Raw genomic sequence first — 21,627 nt, forward strand, 5'->3', positions numbered from 1 at the left:
CCGGTGGTCGAACCGGTGAGGCCACCAGTTTCCAGTTCAACCGGTGCAATGATCGGTTCAACAGGTTTAATAAATTTAAAAAAACTGGAAAAAAGTTTAGTTTACCGATTCAATCCGGTTCAACACCCGATTTTTATCGGTTCATACCGGTTCAAACCGGTGCAATCCGGTCCAACCAAAAGATCCGGGTTTTTGCCTTTTCAGACCTGATCTTTGGTCGGTTCGCGGTTCAACCGGTCTGACCGGCCGGTCCGGTCCGCTTTTTAAAACACCGGTCTTAAGAATAAAGTGCTTATAAATGCTAAGTTAGACAATAATCCATATTTTTGCTAAGTACAACATAATCAACATCTTAACCTTCACTTTCATCACTACTAAATTCATCAATATCATCATCATCATCATCATCATCATCCGGATCTAAGTACATGATTTCTTCTTTCTTTGATGCACGTGGAAATCGAGTTATCTTTTTAAGCATCCTAAGTCTTTCCTTAGCAGTTGTTCGTTCGGGAGGCTGTATAAACATCTTTTCCAGTTCTACCGATTCGGCCAATAAAAACTTAATAAAATATAGTTTAGTTTTTATTGCATATGTGCATCCGATCTTCATCTTCACCACTTGAAGCTTTCTCAATACATTACTTAAGAGGTCTTGCACTTGTAAAATTTCCTCAGCAAGATACTCTACTCGCTCAATATCATGAGTTGAACCAAACTATGAAAAAAACATCAATCAATTAGTTTTTATGAGAAATACAAAAAATGACGTACAAAAGCAAGGGAACAAATAAAAATTTACCACAATCTCAAGTTTTTTCAAGTTAGGAGAATTCACGATCAAGCAAAGTACAGCAGAGATATCGTCTATACACCAACAATATATACGAGGCAGCTCAAGAACTCTAAGATACCCGAGAGAAAAATTCCTTGGCATTATTCTAGGAGGCATGATCTTGAAAAAATGTAAAAAAACACAACGCAAGATAGTAGAATGAGCCAACGAAATTATAAACACTACAAAACTGGCAAAATATGAAATAAACAAAATTAACTTGCTTACATCCATAAATTCATTTCCAAGACGCAAGTGCTCAATGAAAGGCATACTTTGAAAAAACTTGGTTGCTTCAAAGGTCGTGCATCCGTAAAGATGTTCATCACATATAACTGTTGAAAGATGCTGACAAGGATTTTTAAACCAAATTGATTCAAAAAAACCACAGAACTCAAAGAACTTAAGATTAGGAAGGTCAATATCTATGTTACGAATATCCCAACAATTTTTAATACAAAGCGTTTCAAGTAATGGACATTTGGAGATGAAAGTTTCAAACACATTGGTGTTCAAATCAACACCAGAAGCTTAAGCGAAATCAAGTTAACACATCCTTGAAATATAAACGGAACTGTGAGAGAACACGACGACAAGGTCAAGCGCCTCAGCTTCACACATGAGAACAAAAATGATGGCAATCTAGAGAATTCATAATTTTTTCCTTTGTATCGAAAGTCAAAGGAAATTTCATGAACATCTTTCTCGCTCAGGTAATCAATAATCAGGTCAACCTCAGAATAGCTTTTTAACGAAGGAACATGAAGAGTAAAATTGAAGATGGATCCATGGTGAAATAACAGAACTCTTAAGACATTAAGAAAGGGTTCAGTAATATTGTTAGGGTTTGCAGTAGAGGAGAGTCTTATTGAAGTCTGATAAAAAGCGTCGTCAAATACCAACTTGGAAAGATATTCCACTTTAACTCCATTTATGGGACAAGATACTAGTCGCCACAGCTTCATGAATCGGTAGACAGATTAAAATATTATTTATAATGTCACTCGGCAAGTTACTGATTATATCAGGTCTTGTGCTGTTATGGTTATCCTGAAAATCAAAATCATTATAAATATTGGAATATCCAAAATCCTAAATCCTAAAATATAACAAATAAAAAAAAATGAATAGCTTACCATAGCTTTAGAAGTGTGAACAAACAAAATAAGCAGAAGCAACGCTTCGTCAGTTTTGTAGCAGCAGTATAAGTGATCAAAGCTTCAGAGTGTCTGTTGCAAAATCCTAATTTAGAATTATTTAATACTTAATTATAAGGAAAAAAATTAAATTATATAGTATACTAGAGTAAAATTAAAATTTGTAGATTCTCCTGAAATAATATGAAGAAAATAATAAATTAGTTGCGGTAGTAGTAGTTTAGTAAAAGACGGTTTTGTAATGGTGTTGTATAATTGAATGAGAATTACGACACCTGTTTATAATTTAGGAAGAATTGCAACACGGATGCTAATTTAGGAAGAATTACTTAAGATATTTACCTTAATAATTGAGGAAAATATATTACCACTGCCACTGTTGACGGCAATGAGAAATCTGGGGTAATTGAATAAAATCAGGAAAAATTAACAATTACAGTTTAATTCCTAATATTTATGTTCCATTTTGGATGATTACTATAAGTTTCTAACGTTATATAGGCAAAAATACTTAAAAACCCCCCACCTTTAATTTTGTTTTCAATTGCACCACCACGTAAGAGAATTTTCAATTACACCCTATTTAGGGTTTTCAGTTTTCGTCTGTACCCCAATTGACTAAAATGACCTCTTTTTATTTAGAAAAAAGTTTAAATTAATCCTTCATATACTAATTTATTTGTTTTTTTCAAATGGAAAAAATAATGATACAATCCCTCTATTTAGTTGGTTTTAACAATTTTATAATTAAATTAATTAAATTATCAATTTTTTTTCATTTTGGGGTACAGATGAAAACTGAAAACCCTAAATAGGATGCAATTGAGAATTCTTCTAGGTGGTGGTGGAATTGAAAAAAAGTTTAAAAATGGAAAAGTTTTCAGTATTTTTGTCTTTTCTATATAAATTTGATATATGCTACTTTTAGTGTCAAATTTGGCATATGGAAATTTAGCATGTGCATTTCATCCTCAATTTGTATCCCTTCCTTTGCTGCTTTGTCTTATTTTTTTCCCTTCTTTTTGTTTGTTGTGCTTAGAGTCAGGGGTGAGTAAGAATCGAATTAAACCAAAAAACCGAACCGAATATTGTTATTTGGTTCGGTTTTTCGGTGAAAACGGTTTGTTTTGGTTTCTACTCTAGATAAAGTTTGGTGTTCGGTGTTCGGTTTGATTTGGAAGTTTTGAAAACCGAACCGACCGAAAAAACCGAATTAACCGAACTTTAATATAAAATATATATATATTTTAAAAATAATATACATATATACATATATTTATATGTTTTTTGTTTTTATATCTTAATTATTATTGATATATGAGTTAATAATTGTTATTTAAACATATATGGAAGTTTATTAGACTCTAATTATTTAATATTTCAATTAATTTTAATATACAATATTAAAAAAAATAAAAAATGGTGAAATTCGGTTTTAACCGAACCGAATCGAAATTTTCGGTTTGGTTCGGTTCGGTTTTTCACTCCAAACCAAAAGTTCGGTTCGGTTCCATTTGAGAATTTTCCAAGCCGAAAATTGAAAAAACCGAAAAAATTCCAACCGAACCGACCGATGCTCACCCCTAGTTGTGCTTTAACAATAACATATTTATATAGTGTCTTGAGAAGTTGAAGAGGTGAATTTAATGGAAGACTTCAATAGTGGGGAAACAACAAGGCAGTGGAACACTTTGGAAGTGCGGATAAAATAAAGAACAAAGGATCACTTTCACCCCGAACTTATGTCAAAATATTAAAAAAGTTCAAAACTAGAAAATAGGATCATTTATACCCTAAATTTGTGTATTTTTGATCAAAAATCCCCCTCGCCACTCTCACCTGAGAGAGTGAAGTACACTCTCTGCTTTTGCATAATGGTTTTGTTGGTAAAATGGTTTTTGCTAGTAAAAAAAGGTTTAAAATGGTCCCAATTTTTTTTAATTTTTTTCTTTTAACATATAATAATTAAAAAAAACAATTTAATCTTTTTAATTTTAAAACTATATATACTAAATTACTATTGACCAAAAAAATGGAGGACCTTTTGCATTTTTTACAAAAGAAAATAATTTTTATAAATTATTATTAGGTCTCAGGAGAGGAGGAAGAGACTGATGTTTACTTTTCAAAGTGAGCATATGGAGTATAATACTACTAGGCTACACTTGTAAGTAATAGAGGTAGTCATGGGCTAGCTTATTATCTCCCACTACCATCGGTTCATATGGGCAGTTCAAACCACCCCTACAATAGATGCGATCAATACACGTACTATAAATATGCTGATTTACAGAGCAAATGCATATATAGTAAAGTTTCACCCTGAATTTGAAGATACTTTAAAATCTAAATTGCATTTCGTAAAAACCAATATCAAAATGAAAACTTAAATAAAAGCAGGTATTTTCATTAGAAAGTTAAAATTTAATGCTCGGCAAATAAAGTAAAGTTTCACCCTCAATTTGAAGATACTTTAAAATCACCCTGAAAATGGAATTTGTTAAACAAATTATATCTCCAACTTGAGAAATAGCCCTAACATAACATCCTAGCTAAGCTTCAATAGTATATCAACATTCACCATCATCATTATTCATCAGGGATCTAAGTATATAATTTTTGCTTTCTTTGATGAACGTTCAAATTGAGTTATCTCTTTCAAAATCTCAAGCCCTTCCTCAGCAACTGTTCTTTTTGCAGGCTGTATATACATCTTTTCAAGTACTACGGATTCAGCCAATAGAAACCCGATAAATTTCATTTCAGGTTTTACTTCTTTTCTGTGTGGTAGCTTCAGCTTCACCACTCGAAGCTTTTTCAGTTCATTATCTACGAGGTCTTCCAATTTTAAGAGTTCGTCATCTTTTGAAAGTTTATTAGAAAGATAATTTGTATCCTCCTTAGCTGCAACAAACTAAGAAAAAACACATGAACATTAGTTCTAATGGAAAATATGTAGCATGCAAGAGGGACAAAGTGGTAAACTAATAAAAAATTACCCCAATCTCAAGCTTCTCTAAGTTAGGAGAGCTGATCGCAATCAAATAGAGAACAGCAGAGAGCTCAACCGTAATCCGAAAACATATGTTGGGCAGTTCAAGAACTCTAAGACAGCCAAGAGAAAGTTTCCTCGACATTGCTCCAACTGTCGGGTGCTTGAAGAAAATACAGGAATAAAAAGTAAGAACATAGAATTTGCCAACTAAATTAACACTATAAATTTGACAAATTTCCAAAAAAAAAATGGCTTACTTCCATAAATTCATATCCGAGATGCAAGTGCTCTACAGCAGGCAGACATTCTAAAAGCTTCGTAGGTACAGAGCTAAAGTGTGCGGAACCACTCACTCTATATATGGGACTATCAAATATAACTACTGAAAGATGATGACAAGGTTTTCTGAAATGAATACACCGAAAAACCCCAATGAACTCGAAGAACTTAAGGTAAGGAATGTCAACATCGAGGTTATCAATATGATAACAATTTTTTATTGAGAGTCTTTCAAGTAATGGGCATTTGGAGATGAAAGTTTCAAATTCAATTGTTTTGAAACAAACTGACTTAAAGGTAAGAGAGATCAAGCTAACAAATCCTTGAAATACCAAAGGAACTGTGAACAAACACATGGACACAGTCAAGCGCCTTAATGTGGCACATGCGAACAGAAATGATGGCACTCTATAACCACAATCTCCAAAGTCAAGTAAAATTTCATGAACATCTTTCTCGCTCAGGTAAAGCATGAGCTGGTCAATCTCCGGATAGGTTTTCCGCGAAACATCAAAAGTAAAATTCAAGATGGGTCCATGGTGAAGTAATAAGACTCTAAAGATATTGAGGAAGAATTTATTAATGCTACGTTTACCAGTAGAGGGTGTTACTGACTTGTGATAAAAAGTTTTATCAAACACCAATTTGGGGAGGAATCTCCACTTGAATCTCCAATTCTTGGACAAGATACTAGTCCTAACTGCTTCATGAATGGGCAAATAGATTAGAATATTTTCTATGATGTGGCTCGGCAAGTTACCGATTCTATCCGATGTCGAGCTGTTCTCAATCCTTTTAACCGATTGGCTATCCTGAAAATCAAGATTATAAATATCTGAGTATCTAAAACAGTAGCAAATTTATTTCAAGTCAGGTTAATTTTTGAATTTCCCGAATTTCTTATAATTGTTTCGGATTCTATTTACTGAAATTTGACGTATTCAAAAATAAAAGAGAACAGAACTTTTAATCATAATTATTCAAAAGTAAGGAATGAATGGCTTACCATAGTCTTAAATTTTTCCCTTCTTTTTGCTGCTTTTTTTTTTTGACAAACTTCTGATTTTAAGTGTGTTGTGAAGTTATTGTAACTTGTAAGGGAGAACCGGAGAAGTAGAGTTTGAAAATTGGGAACAAAAGTGTTCGGAGAATGATACTCATCTTGATCTGGGCCTGTGCCCTATACTTACATATATAATGTTTTGGGCTTTTTATGAGATTGCCTGAATAAATGGCCCGCGTATATGGGGTGCAACCCAAAACTCAAAACAGGATACAAACGGTTTTTTTTCTACGTCGGAATATAAATGAAAAAGAAAATCAATACGGGTGGTTTTTATGTAATTAGGCATTTATTATATTATATAAATTATTTAATTTAGACTCATTTGTACTACGTATAAATTGGAGACTATATTTATCAATCAAACAATTTTCATGAAAAAACATTTAACTAGAATGAATTAGTTAAATAATTTAAATATAAAAAAATAAATTAAAAAAATAGGGACAGTGACAAAATTACCCAACTTGAGCTACCACATAAAGTCGGTAATCTATCAATAATAAAATGGTGTAGGAGGTTGAGAAAGGATGGAAGCCTCTCTAGAACGAACCCTGCAATAGAAATCTTCAAAAAAATGCCACTAACTAATCTTACTTACCATCAGAAAGTAAAAGGATATATATGAAGTAATTGAATTTTATAAATTGTCTCATTCCACTAGTATTTCAATTCCCTTGATAAGATACTAGTTCTTACTGCATCTCGAATTGGCAAACACGTAAATATATTCTCACCGATATTTTCTGCTAAGTCATTGATTCTATCTAAATTTCGAATGATGAACAGACATTTTCTTGGGACGGGTATTGCTCTACAAATTGAAGGTATAAATATTAATCAAATTAACTACAGTCGATCCTCTGATAATTAATACACATGGTGGATCAAAAATTTATTAATTATTAAAATTATTAATTTATTGAATTTGCATAAACAATAAATTATAAAAGACATTTTAAAGCATCTACAATAATAGACCTAATATTAATATTATATTATAAAAAAAATTAAATAAATACACTTTACAATCACTCAATTTAAAAGAAATAATTTTATATTTAATTTAAAAAAATATCAATTGATATCAAATTAAAAAATAATTATTAAGAAGTTGTATTCATAAAGTAAAATAATTTTTAATATTTTTATACTAGAGATACTTTACTTATTTTAATTTGTTTATCTAATAACTTCTTTTAAAATTTCTTAAAAGAATAAAAAAGTTATAATTTGATGGTATTTTAACTTCTACTTTATGAATTAAGATCAATATTGTCTCAAATAAATCATCAATTGTTATATATTTTTTTTAAAAAATCTCTCTAATAATTAATATTCATGTAGAATATATTTTAAATTTTATTAATTATTAAATAATAAAATTATTAATTATCCGACGTGGAACGAAGTTGGTTCTCTCAATTTTCTATTAATTATTAGAATTATTAATTTATAGAATATTAAATATTAGAGGGTCGACTGTACCATTAATTAAATTTAATGCCCGGCAAATTCAATAAATTTTCACCCTCAATTTGAACATAATTTAAAAATTACCCTGAATATGGAATTTCTAAACATATTATGTCCAAATTTAGAAATAGCCTAACACCCTAAGCTTCACTAGGATCAATATCAACATTCACCATCATCATCATTCATCAGGGATCTAAGAATACAATTTTTGCTTTCTTTGATGAACGTTCAAATTGGGTTATATCTTTCAAAATCTTCAATCCTTCCTCGGCAACTATTTCTCGGTCAGGCTGAATAAACATCTTTTTTCGTATTACCGATTCAGCCAATAGGAACTCGATAAATTCCAATTCAGGTTCTACTTCTTGTGTGTCTGGGAGCACCATCTTCACCACTCGACGCTTTTTCAGTTCAATATCTACGAGGTCTTCTACTTTCAAAAGTTTATTATCTAAGAGGTCTTGATCTTCGTCAAAATCTTCCTCAAAAAAAGAAATCGGTTCATTCCTAGCTGCAACAAACTAAGAAAACACATCAGAAATTAGTTTTAATGGATCATATGAAACATGAGGTACAAAGCAAGTGACGTAATTAAAGATTACTTCAATCACAACCTTCTCTAAGTTAGTAGAGCTCATCACAATCAAACAGAGAACAGCAGAGACCTTAACCGTGCGCCGAAAACATATTTCATGCAGTTCAAGAACTCTAAGAAAGCTAAGAGAAATTTCCTCAAAATTGTTCCAACTGTCAGGAACTTGAAGAAAATGCAGGAATAGAAAGTAAAAACATAGAATTTTCCAACTAAATCAACACTATATAATTGACGATTGTCCATAAGAAATAAACAAAGATAACTGGCTTACTGTCAATTTCGGCTGAAGTACCTCCTCAATGAGGTAGGGTTTTGTGAACTGGCGAACTTTATTCTCTTTTTCCCTTAAATTTTACTCAGTTTTTGTAATATCAATCGTCCTTACAGTCAATTTTTTCTAACATCGCGTCATTTGTTTAAAAGTTACATAGACAATATAAGAACTTTTTCCTACTCTAATGCATTTTAAGTAGAGGTGGCAAATGGGTGGGTATGGATTGGGTTTAAATGGGTAGCATTATAAATGGGTGATCTATCCATTTATGACCATTTTAATTTTATATGGTAACCATACCCTTCTAACTCTGTATGACGCTAACCCACCCATTAACCCACTTTATATGTATAATGTTAAAATTTGACTTTTTAAAACTTAAATTATATTACATTTTAATTGTACATCTTGTGAGAATTAATAATTAAATTCTATAGAGAAACATTTAGAGAGAATACATTCCAAGAAAAAATACTTCCAAAAAAAAATTCTGGATATCCGGAAATTTTTTTTAGAAATGAGTATTTTACGACAAAAAAATATTTTCTAAAAAATAAATATTTTCTAAAAAAAACAATATTTTCTGAAAACAAAAATATATTTTCTGGAAAAAAAATATTCTGAAAAAAATATTTTTTGAAAAAAAATATTTTTCGAGAAAAAATATTTTAGTTTTCCACGACTTTTAAATATTAATTTTGGAATCTAAAATTTATTTGATATTCTAAAAAAAATCAATTACTCTTAAATTGACATGTGTCATTCAATTAATTTTGCATATTGGATCATTATGGATAGAATATGAATACCCATGTCAAACCCTTTTATTACCCTTATCTTAAGAGAGTTTTTCAAAAATACCCATACCGTATATAAATATTTTAAAAAATACCGTTTGACCAGTCTGGGTTGATTTTTACGGTTTGACTTTTAAAAGTTGCGAAATTACACCTTTTAAGTTGAAAGATACGATTTTTTATTTTTAAAAATACATTAAGTTTACTATCGGGTTACTAACAGTTTACCAATGGTTTATAAAAAAAATATTTACTAACGGTTTACTAACAATTTACTAACGGTTTTTATTTATAAAAATGCGGTAAATCTCCTGTCGGTTTACTAACAAAAAATTTACTATCAGTTTACTAACTGTTTACCAACAGTTTACTTAGAATCAAATTTACTATTAGTTTCTATTTTAACAGTATAGTTAATTTATTAACCGTTTACTATCGGTTTACTAATAATAAGTTTACTATTAATTTACTAACTATTTACTTATAATTTACTTAAAAATCAAATTTATTATTAATTTATTTCTAGACCGTATAGTTAATTTATTAACCATTTACTAAAAGATAAGTTAATTTACTATCCGTTTAGTAAAAGGTTTACTATAGTTTACTAAAAATAAAAGTTAATTTATTAAATAGAAAGTATAGTTAATTTATTAACCGTTTACTAACAGTTCACTATCAGATTACTAAAAGTTAAATTAATTTACTAAAAAGTAAATCAGACTCCTAAAATTTATAAATCGAAAATAATAAAAAATTTAAGATTGGAAAGAGTGTTTAGACATATTAATGGAGAAATCATAGTAATTTTCATGATGCTTTCCGGAGAAAACACATCATTTGTCCTATTTTTAATTATAGTTGTGATTCTTGCAGTTTGGTTAGTTAAAGTAAATAAATTGCTTATATTATTTTTGTTTTAATTTTACACTCATCACTTTAAAAATGTAATCATGATTAACACCTTTACTATTTTTCTTTCAATCAAACTATAAGTTCACAAAATACAAAAATGAATTATGAATTGAACGTGTAGACCATAAGTTCACAAAGCAATAATTACACAATACAAATAAATTACACCAATTGGATCATTGACATTAAACCTAAAAATCATGATCATACATTAATTTTATGGCAGCGAAAAGAGCAGCTCCAATATCATACCCATCTTTTGAATGTTCTGTAACTATATTCATTGAAATTTGTAACCCCAAAAACTCACTAACAGCGTCATAAAAACAAATCAAATATTTGTCTAATAAGTATTTCATCAAATGGTTGGTGTGCATAATCCAGCATACATTTAGCAGCTAAATAGATAACATAATTCAACAATCAATCCCATCAGAACCAACAATCGACAACCCATCGCTGCCACCAACACTATTGCTAACAAACCCATCAATCGACAACATACAAATAAGAAATTTGTCAATATAACAAAAACGTAAGTTAGAGATCCATCTTCTTCATCAGCGGCGATCGACTCAACCGGCTCAACAGCGGAAATTACAGCGGCAGCAGTGGAAAATGATGCACTAGCAGCGGCAACGGCGAAATCATTGTTATTTAATCGGTAATTTTCTGTCCCCGTTGGCGCTGTAAAACCACCGTAATTTTCAATTAGAGAAAGTATGAGTGCAAACTGACAAAGTATATTTCAACACGGAGAAGACAAACAGTATTAATCAAAATAAAAAGGGGCTTGATAGTGTACCATCTAATTTTCTCTTATCTTAATGGGTTGGAAGAGTTTTACCTATTTATTACCCATTTAATAAATAACTACCCTTTTATAACCTATACCCTCTATATAATGGGTGGATATGGGTGGGTAAAATGGATATGGGTGGGTAAATGGGTATGAGTGAAAATTGCCACCTCTAATTTTAAGCAATGATTTATCTACCAACTATAACTAACTTGACTACCGTATACACATTGACCTTTATACATTGTCAATTTGGTCTATAATTTTGTAGAGTCTTGCTAAATATACCAAAAAAATATAAACCATTCCAATGAGCACAAATGTTCTCATTCACAGCCTTTAAAAAATTGACCACGATGTGGAATGATTATTCCAAATTTTCTGCCAAGTTATGAGTTGGAAATTGCAATGGTCTGCCTAACAGAATACTCCAATTAAAAGAATGTTTATGAAGATTCAAAGCTGAATTAATTTGTATGTTGAGGCACTGCAACATTTTGATCTAGTTGTATGTTTTGATCATCTGCAGCGAACTCCTTCACAGTGTGCAAATTCACGAGTAAAACTAACTGAATACATACAACATTTGAATAAACCTTAGGTTGACATTGCAACCTGAAACAGAGCATTTCCTAACGTTTATGATAATTTCGTCTGCTTACGCAAGATGAGTTTTGAATCGCTATTAACAGCTCCGGCAATCTTGAAGTATATAATATTGTTGCTCAAGGCTGTGGAATTGCCTTTCTCGAAAATAAAACAGACAAAATAACACCTGGTCTAAATGTAAAAGAAAAATCAAATTTGTTTTTCTTGAAAGAAAATATTTCTAAAAAAAGTGTTATTTTGAATAAATTTGTCGAGCAAAATTGTTGTGACTATAACTAGCTATGAGAATGCATACGTAGCTTTTTGCCCATCACATGCATAAACTCCATAAACGACCTGCTCTAATAATAATAACAAAGGCCAAACTCATGTAGAGGTCCCTGTACTTTACACTTTTTTTTCCGTAGGTCCTTATACTTCATTTTTGTATTATCTGATCCTTCTACTTATCTATTTTTGATTTTCAGGTCCTTTGTGAGTTTTTTCCAGTCCCTCTACTTACAATTTTTGTTTCCTCAAATCCCTCTACTTACAATTTTTGTTTCCTCCAGCCATACAAAAGGACCGAAAAAAACTCATAAAGGACCTGAAAATCAAAAATAGGTAAGTAGAGAGATCAAATAATACAAAAATGAAGTATAAGGACTTACGGAAAAAAATGTGTAAAGTACAGGGACCTTTATATGGGTTAAGTAAGCCTAATAACAAACTATAACTTACTAAATTCATTTAACATTTGAAATTTGAATAAACCTTAGGATTGTAAAATCATCTATAATCGCATGAATTAGAAAGACGGGATTTCGTAACATCTGCTAATTAATTATTCACCAAAACAATGATTTGATTTGCAGGCAAGATCAACTCCCTACCCTTCAAAACCAAGACTACTAACTTGACCATCATACTAAGGATCCAAGTATAAAATTTTTACTTTCGTTGATGAACGTTCAAATTGAATTATCTCTTTCAAAAACCTCAGTCCTTTCTCGGCAATTGTTCCTTCGGCAGGCTGTATTAACATCTTTTCTAAAACTTTTGATTCGGCCAATAGAAACTTAATAAATTCAACTTCAGGTTTTACTACTTCTGCATATGGGAGTTTTATCTTCACCACTCGAAGTTTTTCCAATGCATTAGCTAAGAGGTCTTTTACTTTTATAAGTTCTGGGGCAAGAGGCTGCTCTTCACCAACATATCCCATATACTAAGAAAAAAAACACATGAAATTAGTTTTAATGGAAAACATGAAAATTTACGCACAAAGCAGGTGAAAAAATAGAAATTACCCCAATCTCAAGCTTCTCTAAGTTAGGAGAGCTCACAATCAAGCGAAGAACATTAGAGATCATATCCGACCGCCCAAAACGTGTATCGGACAGTTCAAGAACTCTAAGACAGCTAAGAGAAAGTTTCCTCGGCATTCTCCCAATAAGCCACTTGAAGAAAATACAAAAACACAAAATAAGAATGTAGAATTTGCCAACTAAATCAACACTACAAATTGCTAAACCTCCAAGCAAAGTAAGCAAAGATAACCGGCTTACACGCATATACTTATATCCTAGATGCAAGTGCTTGACGATAGGCAGGCTTTCGAAAAGCTTGGTTGGTTCAGAAGTCCCGTGAGCGCTTAAATCTCCATTAAATGAAAATGTTGAAAGATGCTCACAAGGTTTTCTAAAACAAAAAGATTCAACAGAACCAGAGAACTCAAAGAATTTGAGATAAGGAATGTCAATATCGAGGTTATCAAATTTACTACAATGCTTTATAGAAAGTCTCTCAAGTAAAGGGCATTTGGAGATGATAGTTTCAAAAACATTGGAAGTAAAAGGAACCCGCAAAAATGTAAGGGAAATCAAGTTAACAAATCCTTGAAATGCCAATGGAACCGTGAAAGAACATGAGGACAAAGTCAAGCGCCTTAACGTCACACATGAGAACAGAAAGGATGGTAATACATGGCGTTTACTTTCTCCAATCTCGAAGAAAAATTCATGAACATCTTTCTCGCTCAGATAAAGAATCAACCGGTCGATCTCAGGACAACTCTTTAGTAAAGGAAGATGAAAAGTAAAACTCAAAATGGGTCCATGGTGAAATAATAAAACCGTAAAGATATTAAGAAAGAGTTTAGAAATGTTAGGTTGTTCCGCAGAAGGTAATACCGATGTTCGATAAAAAGTATCATCAAATACCAAGTGGGGAAGATATCTCCACTTGGACCTCCATGTTTTGGACAAGATGCTAGTCCTAACTGCCAATGTTTTTAAAACCGGACCGAAGATCGAACCGGCTTCATCGGGGGTTCATGGTTCGACCGGTTCAACCGGGTTCAACCGGATTTTTAATTATAATAAATATAAATTATTTAATTAAAAATATATTATATAATTATTTATTAGATAAAAAATTGATAGTAAGTATACATAAAAACAATTACTACATTTTATTAGGTTTAACTACTTTGTACTAATTTTTCTCAATTTCCAAATCTAAATATTTGTTTTCTTTTAAACATTATTTTAATTTTTCAACAATACTTTATATTTATTTAAAAAATAAATTGAAAGAGTATTTGGTTAATATATATGTACAGGAGTATATTATATTTACTATTTAATAAATTTATAATTATAATACTTTTTTTTGGTCAAATAGAATCAATTTTATTAAAGAAGCACAATTAATAAAAAATAGTTATAAAAAATAAATGCATTATAACAAATAGAATCAATTCAAGTATGTGATATTTCCGTCAAAAAAAAAATCAAGTATGTAATATAGAAAAAGTAAATAAACAGCTACTAATCAAAAAGCCTACTAATCTACTATAAGTCTATAACAATCCTTTAGAGAGAAATAATGGACCTGTCACTATGTCTCACATGAATGAAACTGACACTGTCAGTTTCAACCAACCAGGTACTTTTAACAAAAAAAATTCAAAAAACCGGATTCTGACGGTTTTGATTAAAAATCGGATTTCAACGATTCAACCGGATTTTGACCGGTTTTTTGCTCTTTCTATTTTTAATATCTAACCGGACCGGACAGGTGGCCGGTTCCCGGTTAACCCGGTTCGACCGCCCGGTCCGGTCCGGTTTTAAAAACATTGCTAACTGCTTCATGAATGGGCAGACAGACTAGAATATTATCTATGATGTCGCTCGGCAAGTTACTGATTCTATCCGATCTCGAGCAGTTCTCAATCCTTTTAACTGGTTGGCTATCCTGAAAATCAACATTATAAATATCCAAAACTATAATAACAATAACTAACGAGAATAGTAATTTATTGACCTGGAAATCATTCAAATGCACAAACTAGGTTTTATGAAAAGAGAGGTTTAAAATCTTTTAATTTATTGACCTAGAAATCAGTAAAGAATAGTTTCGCTTACCATAGGTTTTATGAAAAGAGAGGTTTAAAATCTGATTTTAAGTGTGTTGAGATGTGATTGTGAATAGAAGACAGGGGGACGCTTCAGAAGTGTTCGGAGGACGGTACTCATCTTCAGCATAGTACTTTACATTTATAGTTTTCCTTCTTATTAAATTAGGTCTAATGCCTTAGAAAACACCGACCTTTTAGCCCTTTTTCAATCCTAGCATGACGTTGAAAACTAGTCAATTTTACCCTATTCCGCATTTTTGTGTTCAGTTGTACCCCGAAATATTAAATTGACGTTTTTTTCGTTTGCAAAAAATTTAAAAACGTTCTCCATGTCTAGCATATATTAACTGTATATGTTGAAAATTTATTTAGATTTAGTTAAATTAATTAAGAATTTAAATTAATTTTAATTTGATTATGATTTTTAGTTAGTTTTTAAAAATAAAAGACTTATTTGTACTTTTGTGAATGGAAAGAAATTTAATTTTATCGTTAAATTTAGTTAATTAAAAGATTTCATCATTTAAATAAAAAAATTATGAAAAATTAAAAAATTAGGGTACAATTGAAACGAGAAAATGCAAAATATGATAAAATTGACCGGTTTTCAACGTCAGGGTAGAATTGAAAAGGGGCTAAAAGATCGGAATTTTTTGAGGCATTAGGCCATTAAATTATTACTAATTAATAATATCTTCAAATAGAAATTATTAATTAATATATGATAGTTTTTTATTTAATTTAGATTCATTTGTACTACGTATAAATTGGACTATTAAACATTTGTAGGCCCTAGGGTACACCAACTTAACGCCTTTTATCAATAAACCATCTCAATTTTAAAATCGAATGATAAACTCTCTAAAATCTCCTCCAGACAAAAACAATTCTGACCAAAAACTAATTTTTTTTATCAGAGAAAACGAATGGTTCCGTTCGTCTTTTCCGGCGAACAGACCCACCACAGTGGTCTGTTCATCGGAGAAGACTCCGGTTAAAAAAATTATTTTTGAAAAATAAATAATTATTTATTCAATTATTTAAAATGTAAAAAAATTATTTTGATTATTTATTTAATTTTTGAACGGATTATTTTCCGTCGATGGATGGTGGCGGTGACCGGAAAAAAGGTGGCAGAGATGAGTGGTGGTTTTCGATTAAGTAGTTCGATTTAGTTGGGCAAATTAGTGATTTAGGTTTGATTTAATAAAATAAGTGACTTTAGATTTGATTTGGTTGGATGAGTTACTTTAGATTTGGTTGGGTAGATGGGTGATTTTAAGTTTAGTTGGTTAGATTGTATTGGTTTTTTTTTCTTATTGATTTTCAGGGTATTTTGGTCAATGAGAAATCTGATAACTTTTCAACTTCTAAAAACGACACAACAGCATTCATATCAGCAATCACCTCTTGAAACGCCTAAAACAAACAACTTTTTCTTTTTACTATAGTCGTATGAAAACCAGAACGAAATCTTAGTTCGAACTCACATGTATTACAAGTTCCCGTAGGTACAGAGAGCTACTAATCAAGCAGAAAGCGAATGGAACTTAAGCTGCCACATGAAGAAATAAGATGGTGTAGGCGGTTGAGAAAGGATGGAAGCCTCTCTACAACAAATCATGCAACCGAAATCTTCAAGAAATGCCACTAGTTAATCTTACTTACAATCAGAAAATAAAACGACATTTATGAAGTAATTGAATTTTATAAATTGTCTCATTCCACTATTATTTAAATTCCTTTGATAAGACACTAGTTCTTACAACATCTCGAATTGGCAAACACTTCAGTATATTCTCACCGACATTTTCTGCCAAGTCACTGTTTCTATCTAGATTCGAATGATGAAGACGTTTTCTAGGGACGGTTATTGCTCTACATATTGAAGGTACAAATACTAATCAAATTAACTACTATCTTCCAAATGAATCACTCAGAGATGGAAATCCTTTTATTCCTATTCCCAAGCATAAGCTGCTTATTAATGAAGGACTTAAAACACAAATATAGAATTTGATTTGCAGACCTAGAAACAATGATCTCAAGAATAGTGCTCAAGTAACCGAAATACGACTTTTTAGTTAATTTTAAAGATTATGACGGTAAAGAGTCTTGCACAGTAACATAAAGTAAAATGATGAGAAGATTGGCATTTTACATTAGCCATACTAAACAGATAAAGTCAGCAGATAAAGTAAGCGGAAGCTTAGAGCGACAGATTGAATGTATATTATCACTGCCACAAGTTCTTCAAAAGAGTTGAAGCTTCTTCGATGCATCATGAACGATCGACGAGAAATAAATAAGGATAATAAAATGATGTATGATAAAGGAAAGAATATAGCTGATGAAACAACGAATTTAAATCTTAAGAAAACAAAGATTTTAACTTCACCAATAATAATCATAAACAACAGTTCCCCCATGAACAAACATTACAATATACAAATAACATTTGAATAAACATTAAGAATCTAACACCAGACTCTATGTAAATCATCACTATTGACATGGAAACAAAAACAGCAGAATTTGCAACACATGCTAATTGATTCAAATAACCAACCAATAAACATCTGGAAAATAAAATAATAGATGTTTTGATAACGAGACCAGCAACAAGGCGGTGAAACAGCCTCACCAACATGAAACCTCACCCGGTCAAACGAACATAAGGACCTGGTACCTAGTGACCATTTTCGACCGATCTACCAGAGGAAAAGACCACGGAGAGACCGAACTACAGGTTGACCATCCCGGAGTGGCCATACCTCTAACACAGGTATCAGGTGGCTCGGTGCACGGTGTTTTGCCGAGTTAACACTTTCCATAACAAACTCTGAACAGAATCTGACACATAGGCGTTTCCATGTACTGCATATCCTACTCGAGAAACGAGACCCAATGTGAGCAAACCACGTCTACTAACCGATTTTGTGGGGACCAAAAAGAGTAGGAATCCACTGCGGAATACACGTGCCAGGTAAAACTATATAAACCACCTTATCAGCAAACCCTAGAGGGATCTCTTTTTTCTCACTCTACACTCTTTTCTCTTCTTTTCTCTTCTTCTTTCTTCTTCTTCAAGTTAATACTGACTTGATCGTCGGAGCGAATTACCGGTGACCTCCACCGGTTCTTCGTCTGACTTTCTGTGTTCTTGTTCTTTCAGGTTCATCTGACCGGTCCAGGCGTTGGTGATTTATCACTTGGCGCCGTCTGTGGGAAAGTTTAATATCCCATTTTCTCTTCTTTTGTCTGAGTTTGTGACATTGTTGCGTGATTCTGATTGAAAAACAATGGCTAATGACCCTGGCATTGAGAGGATAGACCCTCTGGAGACGGTCGCGGATACTACTCCGGTTGGGGGAAGTTCTGCCAGTGGTCGTACTTCTGTGATCACTGGTTTAACACCTCCGGCCAACACTCAGATGGGAGGGTCCAGAGCCTCTGGCAGCGGAGCCGGTTTTGTGCCTTTGTATGGGATGGAGAACTATCCTAGGGTGAGCCCATTCACCTCCGATACTGGTCATACCACTCTATCCACCCCAGGGACCACCGTTCCACAAAGCTTCCTCCACAACACGTTACCTCCCACTCAACTCAGTTTTCCGGTAGACACTACACCGGTGCCAATCGGAACGGGAACGGTTTCTGGGCAAGATATACCCCCGGCGGTCTTACAAGCTCAAGAATATCTGGAATACATGGCTCGCCAGTTGCATCAGGCCCAGCAAATGCATCTTGCTGTCATGGCCCAGTATTACCCAGGATACAACGCCGCTACGACTCCAACCCCAGTGCATCCAAGCACAACACGGGTGACCGGAGGTCGGGGTATACCTGCTGAAGGTGCTACGGTTCTGGGAGCAGAAGGCCAGAACGCTCCTATTTCTCCAAGGGAGGGATTGCACGGAGAGGACCTACCACCGGATAGACCGCGTAATACAACCGGCTTGGGAAGAGAAGTGCCAGATCCGGTGGTGGAACCTCTGCAGGCTGCTAGGGCAGGAGTCCCACCAGCCAGGAAGGAAGTAGCTGAAAGTGTACATAGCTCGGGCAACGACCACCCAGACAGGAAATCGATAGGTGCTGAAGTCACACGACTGGTCCAGGCTGAACTAGCCAAACAGAAGGGGAACAAAGTTATGTCAAGACCGGTTACCTTGCTTGGTATAGGAAGCCCCCTCAGCCGAGCTATCCTCGACGAGCCATTCCCAAATAAGTTCAAATACCCCACTATAAAGCAGTATAATGGAAAAACTGATCCAATGACACATCTAAATTGTTTTCAGGTATCGATGAGTGTTCAGAACGTTTCTGATGCCTCCATCTGTAAGATCTTCCCGACCACCTTGGTTGATGCTGCGCAGAATTGGTATCAAAGTCTTGCGGATGGATCCATTGAAAGTTTCCAAGCTTTGGCTCTAGCTTTTAAAACGCACTTTGCTCCGAGTATACAGAGGAAGAAAAAGTCCTCCGACCTAAAAAAATGCTTTCAGAAACCGGGAGAAAGTCTGAAGGATTACATATCTCGTTTTAACTCGGAAGCGGTCCAAGTGGAAAATCTCATTGATGATACAGCCGTTGACGCCATGAAAGATAACACCACTATGGGATCGTTCCGGGACAGTCTCATAACTAACCCAGTGGAGACATACACTGAACTTATGGACCGAGCATGGAATTATATGAATTTGGATGAGGAGCGACAGAGGCAGGCACCCAGCTCGGTACCAAATACCCAAAAGCACACCTCCCCAGGAGGGGGGAGAAGTCAGGAGCGTTTTCGATCCAACTATGAACCAGGGGGGAGAGGAGGACCCCAGTTCCAGGGTGGCCCTGGCCGAAACAGTGGGAAGACTACAAACTTCAGACCGAGCTACAATATCGGAGGAGGCGAAGATAGTTATATCGACAACAGAGGGCAGGAGAGGCATTTTGTGCCGTTAAATACTCCCCGAGATCAGATCCTGATGTGGATAAAAGCTAATAATGAGTATATTTCTTACCCACCCCGGATGACGAGAGAGGGAGATAAAACAAAGTGGTGCGATTTCCATGAGGGGCACGGGCATGAGACCAAAGATTGTGGTAATTTAAGAAGAGAGCTGGACCGAATGGTGTGCAGAGGAAGGTTGAAGGGTTTCGTGACCAATCCCCCGCAACAGCCACAGACGAGCCGACCTAACACAGTCCGAAATGAGCCTAGCACATCTCGGGAGCCTGATCCCCAGGCCAAGAGGTCTCAAATAACCGGAGTAATTAATACGTTGGCAGGAGGAACTATAAGCTCAGAGAGACGTTGCAAGAAAAAACAGAAAATGGTGATGTCGGTCATGGAGGGACCCCGGTGGCCCGAGGTATCGTTTTCTCTAGAGGATGGCAAGGGAGTAGAGTTCCCTCATGAGGATGCTCTGGTTATTTCGGCGGTTATCCAATTAAAATGGGTAAGACGACTTCTAGTAGACGATGGGAGTTCGGTAAATCTGTTAACTTTGGCAGCTTATTTACAATTGGGAGGCACCCGATCAGAGCTTAAACCCGTCAGTACACCTCTCCTCGGTCTAGGTGGAACACCGGTAAGCCCGGAAGGAATGGTTGAGCTAGACTTAATACTCGGGGTTGAAATTCCACAAAAAGAGGGACGAGCTGGAACTTTGGCGGAACCAACAAGGCAGGTAAAAACTCTTTTTATGATTGTCGATATGCCACTAGCTTATAATGGTATACTGGGTAGACCTATGTTGTATAGTACAGGTGCTGCTACTTGTATTAGATATGTGATGATGAAAGTACCGACTGAGAAGGGAGTTATCGCTATACGAGGCGACCAGAAGGTATCTAGAGAGTGTTACATGACTACAATTCAGCCCGCCGTAGAATCAATGAATATCGAGACCCCTGAACTCACTCTGAAAGAAAAGAAGGGTCAAAAGCCGCCCGAGCCCTTGGAAGCAGTCCAACTTCCTAACAGTGACATGACCGTACAGATGGGCATAAATTGGCCATCAGAGGGCCGAGCAGCCGTCATACAACAGATAAGGGAGTTTGCATCCGAGTTCTCTAATAAGCCGGAGGAGATCGGGGGGGGGGGGGGGGGTAGATCCCCAAGTCATAACTCATAAGCTGAAAGTTGATCCCAATTGTAAGCCGGTGAAGCAAAAGAAGAGGGTTTTTTCTCTCGAAAAACAAATGGCGATCAAAGAAGAAGTCGACAAGCTGCTTAAAGCAGGTTTTATCAGAAAGGTTCACCATTCGGAGTGGCTTGCCAACGCAGTATTGATCAAAAAAGCGAATGGAAAATGGAGGCTTTGTATAGATTATACCGATCTTAACAATGCCTGCCCGAAGGACAGTTTCCCCCTACCAAGCATTGACCAGCTGGTAGATGCAACCTGCGGTTTTGCGGTTTTTGCGTTTCTAG

The 21,627-nt window shown here is 34.1% G+C and overlaps 3 protein-coding genes across 3 annotated transcripts; all 3 read right to left on the reverse strand.

Moving 5' to 3' along the window:
• Positions 1 to 352: 352 nt before the first annotated feature.
• On the reverse strand, positions 353 to 1,800 carry LOC126672841 (uncharacterized). Its single transcript, XM_050366793.1, has 4 exons — positions 1,360 to 1,800; positions 1,064 to 1,183; positions 803 to 955; positions 353 to 718 (listed from the first exon to the last, which is right to left on the reverse strand). The coding sequence occupies exons 1-4, from the start codon at positions 1,798 to 1,800 to the stop codon at positions 353 to 355; spliced, it is 1,080 nt and encodes a 359-aa protein (XP_050222750.1).
• A 2,595-nt stretch (positions 1,801 to 4,395) lies between these two features.
• On the reverse strand, positions 4,396 to 12,700 carry LOC126672842 (uncharacterized). The gene is made up of 16 exons (XM_056105075.1): positions 12,629 to 12,700; positions 12,331 to 12,383; positions 11,879 to 11,963; positions 11,677 to 11,757; positions 10,876 to 11,122; positions 10,779 to 10,787; positions 10,600 to 10,663; positions 8,411 to 8,555; positions 8,012 to 8,329; positions 7,890 to 7,945; positions 7,019 to 7,143; positions 6,792 to 6,883; positions 6,273 to 6,446; positions 5,245 to 6,078; positions 4,992 to 5,147; positions 4,396 to 4,906 (listed from the first exon to the last, which is right to left on the reverse strand). The coding sequence occupies exons 1-16, from the start codon at positions 12,698 to 12,700 to the stop codon at positions 4,589 to 4,591; spliced, it is 2,829 nt and encodes a 942-aa protein (XP_055961050.1). The 3' UTR covers positions 4,396 to 4,588.
• Positions 12,510 to 15,452, reverse strand: LOC126672843 (F-box/FBD/LRR-repeat protein At1g13570-like). The gene is made up of 5 exons (XM_056105076.1): positions 15,441 to 15,452; positions 14,983 to 15,103; positions 13,345 to 14,057; positions 13,087 to 13,236; positions 12,510 to 13,004 (listed from the first exon to the last, which is right to left on the reverse strand). The coding sequence occupies exons 1-5, from the start codon at positions 15,450 to 15,452 to the stop codon at positions 12,705 to 12,707; spliced, it is 1,296 nt and encodes a 431-aa protein (XP_055961051.1). The 3' UTR covers positions 12,510 to 12,704.
• Between the last annotated feature and the right edge of the window lie 6,175 nt (positions 15,453 to 21,627).

The sequence above is a fragment of the Mercurialis annua genome, linkage group LG3, assembly GCF_937616625.2.
Source record: "Mercurialis annua linkage group LG3, ddMerAnnu1.2, whole genome shotgun sequence".
In the NCBI taxonomy this organism is placed as follows: Eukaryota; Viridiplantae; Streptophyta; class Magnoliopsida; order Malpighiales; family Euphorbiaceae; genus Mercurialis; species Mercurialis annua.

What these genes read in the sequence shown, in the direction of transcription:
- LOC126672843 (XM_056105076.1), bottom strand. An exon ending in CTCGAGATCGGATAGAATCA is followed by an intron (nt 14,058 to 14,982) that starts GTAACTTGCCGA and finishes AAACATTGGCAG; the next exon opens with TTAGGACTAGCATCTTGTCC. An exon ending in TAGGATATAAGTATATGCGT is followed by an intron (nt 13,237 to 13,344) that starts GTAAGCCGGTTA and finishes ATTTTCTTCAAG; the next exon opens with TGGCTTATTGGGAGAATGCC.
- LOC126672842 (XM_056105075.1), bottom strand. Translation starts at nt 12,700, where the DNA reads ATGGTCAAGTTAGTAGTCTTGGTTTTGAAGGGTAGGGAGTTGATCTTG. An exon ending in CAAATCAAATCATTGTTTTG is followed by an intron (nt 12,384 to 12,628) that starts GTGAATAATTAA and finishes TTTGATTTTCAG; the next exon opens with GTCCTTTATGAGTTTTTTTC. An exon ending in TTAGAAATTCCATATTCAGG is followed by an intron (nt 7,144 to 7,889) that starts GTAATTTTTAAA and finishes TTCAATTTGTAG; the next exon opens with AGCAATACCCGTCCCAAGAA.
- LOC126672841 (XM_050366793.1), bottom strand. Translation starts at nt 1,800, where the DNA reads ATGAAGCTGTGGCGACTAGTATCTTGTCCCATAAATGGAGTTAAAGTG. An exon ending in TGATTTCGCTTAAGCTTCTG is followed by an intron (nt 1,184 to 1,359) that starts GTGTTGATTTGA and finishes AATCCTTGTCAG; the next exon opens with CATCTTTCAACAGTTATATG. An exon ending in TGAAAAAACTTGAGATTGTG is followed by an intron (nt 719 to 802) that starts GTAAATTTTTAT and finishes TTTTTTTCATAG; the next exon opens with TTTGGTTCAACTCATGATAT.